This window comes from Echinops telfairi, unplaced genomic scaffold, assembly GCF_000313985.2.
Source record: "Echinops telfairi isolate 266 unplaced genomic scaffold, ASM31398v2 ScPeMD7_7410;HRSCAF=8448, whole genome shotgun sequence".
NCBI lineage: Eukaryota > Metazoa > Chordata > Mammalia > Afrosoricida > Tenrecidae > Echinops > Echinops telfairi.
Genome location: NW_022111310.1, coordinates 1,506,071 through 1,513,276, shown reverse-complemented (window position 1 = coordinate 1,513,276; position 7,206 = coordinate 1,506,071). Strand labels below are relative to the sequence as shown.

General features: G+C 50.5%; 1 protein-coding gene across 2 annotated transcripts in view; it reads right to left on the bottom strand.

The window, feature by feature from the left end:
• Nucleotides 1-1,001: 1,001 nt before the first annotated feature.
• Nucleotides 1,002-7,206, bottom strand: part of TRMT10B (tRNA methyltransferase 10B) — a 14,214-nt gene continuing 8,009 nt past the window's right edge. For both annotated transcript variants that reach the window (XM_045296617.1, XM_045296618.1), the window contains exons 6-9: nt 6,200-6,278; nt 5,543-5,610; nt 2,381-2,504; nt 1,002-1,889 (exon numbers count right to left, since the gene is read on the bottom strand). In XM_045296617.1, coding sequence (XP_045152552.1) covers nt 1,783-1,889; nt 2,381-2,504; nt 5,543-5,610; nt 6,200-6,278 — 378 coding nt within the window. In that variant the 3' untranslated portion in view covers nt 1,002-1,782. The remainder of the gene's footprint in view (nt 1,890-2,380; nt 2,505-5,542; nt 5,611-6,199; nt 6,279-7,206) is intronic.

Below are 7,206 nucleotides of genomic sequence, written 5' to 3'. Positions count from 1 at the left end.
TGGTTATCAGGAAGTGAACACAGGCCGAGTGAGAGACGAGCAAACTGAGGGGCCCTCTGGGGGCTGGGGCTCGATGCACAGAGGGGTTGAGAGTTGGAGCCGGAAGAGTGGAGAGGAAGCACACTCTGTCTTCCACAAAAGCCACACCCCCTGCCGAAGCCAGGCCACTGTGCAAGTCCTTGTCACACTGCTGCCTGGGAGTGGGCGGCTGGGAACTGCTAGCAGGATTTGACAGCAGCCCTTCTGACAGTTACCTACTCGGCCACCAACATAACCTACTGATGACCCTGCCCTAATGCAACCTTCACTCATAGGCACTTTCCCCTCAAAGGCTTGGGAGTAAGTAGTGGGGGCCAGGCTGTGGCTACGCTCTACTCCAGTTAGAGGACAAAATGGCTTGTGGAGGAGAATGCTGTGACAGATGTGCCTGAGTGCCCGTGGCGGTGATGACGTCTAACTAATTAGGAGGCCACCTCAGACCTGAGGTCTCCAGCTGCTCCGCATGCCGGCCACTCATCTAGTCAGCCAGTCTCCTGTCCGTTAGGGCTCACCAGGACCTACATGGAGGCTGTGCTTCCTGCAGCCATGGACAGGAGGGGAGGGAAGCAGGCCGAGGGATAAGTCGCATGTGCCCCAAGTGGGCTTGTCCAGACGTGGTCCCCTGACCACCACCTGCATCAAAGCAGTAGGGCAAATACCAAACCCCAAGTTCTGGACTCTGCTTCAAAACCCCCCAAACTAACATCTGTCTGGTCAAGGGCAAGTTCTGTTGCAGAGTAGAACATCCCTGGAGGGCTTCCAAAGCTGTTCTCTACAGGAGCAGACTGCCATCACTTCCTCCCAACCAGCATCGGTGGGGTCGAAACACCTGCTTTTTGCTTAGCAGCCAAGCCCATAACCGCGTGCCACCAGGGAGCCTGGCCTCCACTGCGGACCCTGAAGGCGGGCAGGGGAAGGCAGGACCTGGCACTTCCGGCCAGCCTCACCATGGAGGAGCTGGTCCAGGGCACTGGCTGAGTAGCTTTCCCTCTGTCCCTGGGACTCCGAACAGAAGGTCAAACACCAGGTGCCACCTCTTTCTAGTGAAGTCTCTCACCTGTAAACTGCCAGGAAGCACAGTAAGACCTTCTGCAGCGGTTGCTGGGATAATAAAACACAAGGACACGAAGCCCTTGGCATAGTCTCTGGGACACAGTAAGTGCTCAATGGCTGTTGACAAACGTTAAACATGGAAGTCACTGGAGAAACCCAAGCCCTGGTGCTCCTGGTTTGCTCAGGCAGAAATGGCAAAAGGCAGGTGCTACCGCAGACCCCATTCACCTCTGTGGCTTTATTAGATAGGTTGGGAAAGGCTGGAACAGAGAGTAAAATCAACCTAATACTAATGTGTAGTATGTAGGCCACATGTTCGCCTTCCTCCGCATTTGGGTATTATGTGACGATGTCCGTTGGCTGAGGACACCCCACACTACCAATAGAGCTCAAGACTCTGTAGTCAGGTAATGGGAGTCCCATTGCTCACAGAAGAAAGCCAAAGCAGGAGAGAAAAAAAAATGCAGGGTAGAGTGTCCCCAAGTTCTTTAGGTGCTGGTGAGGCCAAGCAAATGCCACCACACCACGCTGCTCTCCTGGACACAGGCCTCCACAGCAGCACCCTGAGAGGGAGAAAGTGTGGTAGCTGGTCTCTGGGCTGGGGTGGGCCCCCGAGGCTCCCCTCACCATGAGAGCACCCCTTCTCACCAGCGGCTCTCTGCTTTTGGCAACTGCAGTCAAGGCTGTCTATCATCCCACTGAATTCTGAAGGACGTAACCCTTTCCAGGAGAAACACCTTTCTTCAGCGCTTCTGGCCAGCTGCGAGTCTCGAAGTAAGTGGACAGGATATCAAACACTGTCGGCGGTGAGCAGAGAAGCCAGGGAGCAGAAAGAGGAGAGAGAGAGAGAGAACTGGTCAATGACTGATGAAGAGGAGGGGGTTCTGGATTGTCTGCACCACGTGGGGCACTAGGTGCTGGGAAGCCGAGGCCAACAAAGACCCCGGCTCTGCCTGCCTGCCTGCCTGCAGGGAGCACAGGCTGCACTGGGAGAGCAGGCCGCCGGATGGATGCTGCTCCCAGAGAAGGGGAGCCCACACTCCAGTTGAACAGCAAGGAGGGCTTCTGCCTGGCCTGAGAGGGAGAGGAGAGCCAGCCCTTTCAACTCTCTTGAACGTAGTTAGGAACCAGGGAAGAGATGAAGACCGTCTCTGAGTAGCCAGCATACGTGTGACAAGGTACATGCACTAAAGAGTCCCAGAGGCGATGGAGTCGGGGCCCCTTTACAGTCCCACAGGCAGAGCAGCACAGACCAAGCAGGGCATGCCCGCGCGAGCGCACGCACTACCTTGATTGATGGCCAGTATCTCGGAATGATAGTTCTTCTCGTTCTGGCGTCGGACCATGTACTCCTGGATGGGCAGGCGGGCCGTCTGGACAGAGTGTTCCCGGGCCTTTTGGAATGTCACTTTCTGTCAGGCAGTCAAACATTTCCCTTATTATAAAAGTAATACAGCAATTACATTCTCACTGTAATGTGCACAGCCGAGAGTCCCCTTCACCACCACTCCAATTCCCATCTGGTCACTGTAATGGAAAGACTCCTGCACTGAAAACAAGCAGCCTGTTTGGTGGGGAGGGGTGGGCAGGCGGGAAATGGCAACAACTGCAGCTAAGGAAGCCCACGCCCAGGTCCCGCGTGAAAGTGGCTGGTACAGCAACCCCTTGCTTATTTGGGGGTCATTATCCCCTCTCCTCCCCACCCAATGTGACAACCAAGCAGGAAAGAAGCAAAAAGAGGCGCCACAGTAGCCATAAGCTGTCTCCTGAAGTCCAAGGGTCCAGACCATCAGGGGAAAGCACCTCAGCCCTAACGCAGACCCCTAAGACCCAGTTCGGGTGTATGGCTGTGTCAGCCAACTGACACTAATAGAGAAAGAGGAGACAGGTTCCAAGCTAGGGACAGCAGTAGGATGTGACAGTCAGCAGCTGGAGTACAAGGAAACCCCCTCGAGTGGGTTATGACTCATCATGAGCCTAGGGGACAGAGAATTGCACCTTAGGGTTCCTTTGACTGCTTCATCCCACAGAGAAACCAATGAGCTTGAACTGCCGACTTCATGGTGAACAGCCTATTGCTTAACCCAGGGAGCCACCACAACGCCTTAATTCAAAGGACGGGCTGTGTGGCAGTTACATAATCTCCTGTCAACTTGCAAAGGGGTGGCTTCTGGCCTGTCAATCAGGGCAAAGCTTGATGACGTCAGTTGGAGGCGCTCTGGAGAGAAATAGCTCACCGGAGGCCAGATGCGTGCTCACTCCCTGCGAGACATTCCTGCTGACAAGACACATGGCACTACGCTAGAGCCCTGAAGCTGGAGAAGCCATGTGGAGACCCCTGCCAGTGTTGAGTTGCTTCCACTGCCACTGGATCCATAAGACTTTCCACCCACTGGCCTGTGTTCTTCCTGCATTTGGCATCATCGCATGTGTTGCGTGAGTCTGAAGAGGAATTTATAGATTGGTATTGGGCATATGGGCTAATATCAGACTTACGAACTTGATGTGGACTGGGCTGGGATGTTTTCTCAATAGATAATTGCTCTTTTATATAAAGCTTTTTCTTAACCACTTTAGTGTCTACAAGTTTGTTTCTCTAGTCAACCCTAACACAGGCTGTGAAAATGAAAAAAAAGAGTCACAAGAACACAAAGGCTCAACGAGCTAGACCATTTAGGATCAGAATACAGTAAGTGATGTCCATTTTTTTTCTTTTTTTTTTATGTCCATTTTTAAGCGGGGCCTGAATCTGTGGGAAACTGTTCATCCCCTTGCAGAAGGGCTGCGGGGAGGAGACGAGCCAGTCAGGGTGCAGTGATGAAACACACAGCTTTTCTCTAGTTCTTGAATGCTCTCCACCACCCCCAACTATCATGATCCCAATTCTACCTCCCAAATCCAGTTGGACCGGATGGAGCATGTACACTGGCACAGATAGGAACTGGAAACACAGGGAATCCAGGACAGATGAATCCCTCAGGACCAGTGGTGAGAGTGGCGATACCGGGAGGGTGGAGGGAAGGTGGGGTAGAAAGGGGGAACCAATCACAAGGATCTACATATGACCTCCTCCCTGGGGGGCAGACAGCGGAGAAGTGGGTGAAGGAAGATGCCGGATGGTGTAAGATATGACAAAATAATAACAATTTACAAATTATCAAGGGTTCATGGGGGAAAAATGAGAAGCTGATACCAAGGGCTCAAGTAGAAAGCAAATGTTTTGAGAATGATAATGGCAACACATGTACAAATGTGCTTGACCCAATGGATGGATGTATAGATTGTGATAAGAGTTGTACGAGCCCCCAACAAAATTATTTTTAAAAAAAAGGGGGGACCTGAATCATGAACTGAAGTTTAAATTATACTCTCCTCCCCAAAAATGAGGAGCTGATACCAAGGGCTCAACTAGACAGAAAATGTTTTGAAAAGGATGATGGCAACATATGTACAAATGTCCTTGACACAATGGATGGATGGATTGTTGTAAGAGCTGAAAGAGCCCCCAATAAAATGATTTTTTTAAAATTTATACTCTTCTCCTTGTCAGAAGTACTGGATTCTTCATTTCTGCAATTACAGGGTTAAAGGGAAAGGCTTATTCACCTGGGAGTATGAATAAATTCAGGTTTGGAAAGGGCCTCAAGGGTTTATGAGGCACTTAATGTCTCATGCTTCTTGGGTTCAAATCCTGGCTCTGCTACTTACTATGTACATACAAAAATACCCACACAAGCACATATATGCACGATCCCAGAATATCCCACGAAGGATACAGAGAGGAAACTTGCCTCTGGGGAGGGAGATTTGCTTCTCACATGTATAGATTATAACTATTATATCATGCGCAGGCAAAACAGGTTCATTAGCCAATGAAATCTTAACATCTGTTTGTATAAAGGAAGCCTATCTCAAATCTCCACTGGCACCCCAATTATTCAAGTAAGACTTCACTAACAAAACTGGAGCGTCCCGCTGAGTAGGTAGATAAGTGAAAAGACTCATGTGTGCACAGTAATTGGCCCCAGAAAAGCTCCCTCTCAGGAGCACAAACAGCTGATAAGAAGGCTGAGCCACTGCTTCCTGGGTCAAGGCTAGGATTATGCTTGCAGAATGGGGGGAGGAAGAGGAGCAGCAACTCCAGGGTGACCCTTGTCGGTAGCAAACACTCCCCTTTCAGTCCCTGGCTCTGGGTCTGTATGGCCTGGCCGGGATTGCAGCTGTTGCTGATGAGGGCAGAGAACTTCACAGGGGGGAGTGTCTCTCTGCCGAGAACAGGCTCCTCCTCCCTTCCTTTTTTTTTTTAAATTAAAAGATTATTTTATTGGGGGCTCTTGCAGCTTTTATAGCAATCTAACATTCCTTCTGAGTTCGTCTGCCCTTTAAGTAAGGTTATGAGTGCCCAGGTGCCCCTGAAAGTGCGGTTGCTGGGCCTGGATGGCACACTCACCTTCTGAACGCTTTCATCCACAAGCCCACCGAGAATGTAGACTTTGTTTGGATCAACATCTTCAAGAGCTATGGGGGGAAAAAAAGGCAGGTCATGTGGACCACATGTGGTCTTAGAACAGCTAACTGCAAAGGAGGAAAGGAAGAAGGAATTACTTTGACAGTCGAAGTGTCGTGAAATAAAAAAGAGCGGAGGCTGCCTCAATAAAACTCGAAGCTAAATTTCTGAGTGAACAAATAGCATAAGGCAATTCTTTCTGATACCTAATTAATAAAAAATCAGTATCAGATCCAAATCAAAGTTAGGATTCAGAAAGGAGCTAAAAATGAAAGCTACACAGAAACGTGGAAGAGAATAATCTGACTAACTTAATGCACACAAAGCCATTGACCCAGGAGGAGTTGGTGGGGGAGCTGTCAAAGGAAACCAGACGGTCACCTTGAAGAGGGAGAGCCTAAACTCTGAGAACGTAGTTGGAGGTATGCAAAACACCCAGGGAGGAGTCTGCCCATAACAAGAGATATGCACTTAATGTGAATTCTTTCCTCCTCTTCTGGATTCCTCTGTGGGCGGCTCTAATAAATGTGGCCACAGGAAATACCAAAACAAAGAGCTGAGAGCCAGGCATGAGGCAGAGTCCATGCATAGAGTACATACCATGCTCAGAGTCCGGCGTCAGGTACACCAGGGTGCTCAGAGGAAATAAACTAAAGCAGTCTTCTTCTGTTAGGTCTAGCTGAAAAACAGAAACCATCCATGTGGTGGGAAACGGGTTCAGACTAAGCCTACAATTCAACAACTCGTTACTGGATGCCTAGTGTCTATCACAGCTAGAGGGAAGCCAAAGGGCCACAGCTCTGATACCACTGCTCAGAAAGCGGGGAAGTAGAGGGAACAGCAGGAGAAATGGTCCCTAACAGAGGCACAGGGCCCCACCCCAGGACTGTAGGGAAGGAGGACCACTGAAGGGGACCTTGCGGCGAAAGGAATGCTGGAGCAGGCTCTGTACAGATTCTGACTCACAGTGGCTCTACAGGACAGAGGAGAACTGCTACTGAGGGCAGAGTGGCTGGTGGGTTTCAAACGCCACCTTATGGTTATCACCGAATGCTTAACCCTCGCTGCCACCTTCTTTGGTCCACATCACTTCCAAGAGGATTCTTTCTCTTTCTGAAAAGTCAAGATCTCTGGGAAGGAGCCAGGCTTGTTCTAGAGAGTTCTCTCCATAAGTGAGGTCTAGCACAGAGTCTGTTCCTGTTGGACACTCTCAAGTCATGCATGTGATGGACCAGAGCTACCTCATGGGGTTTTCTAAGCTGTCATCCTTCTGGCTCCCTGGGAGGGAGCCCTGGTGGCATAGTGGTGATGACAGGTCAGCAGTTGGAAACTGTGAGAGAAGAGGGGGTGGGCGTTCTACTCTCACAGAGTTAGTCTCGGAAACCCACAGGGCACTTCTACCCTGTCCTGTAGGGTCACGAGCAGTCTGAATTGACTTGATGGCAGTGAGTGAGTGGGTGAGTGAATGAGTGGGCGAGTTGGCGGATTAGTGAGTGAATGAGTGGGCGAGTTGGCGGATGAGTGAATGAATGAGTGGGCGAGTAGGCGGATGAGTGAGTGAATGAGTGGGCGAGTTGGCGGATGAGTGAGTGAATGAGTGGGCGAGT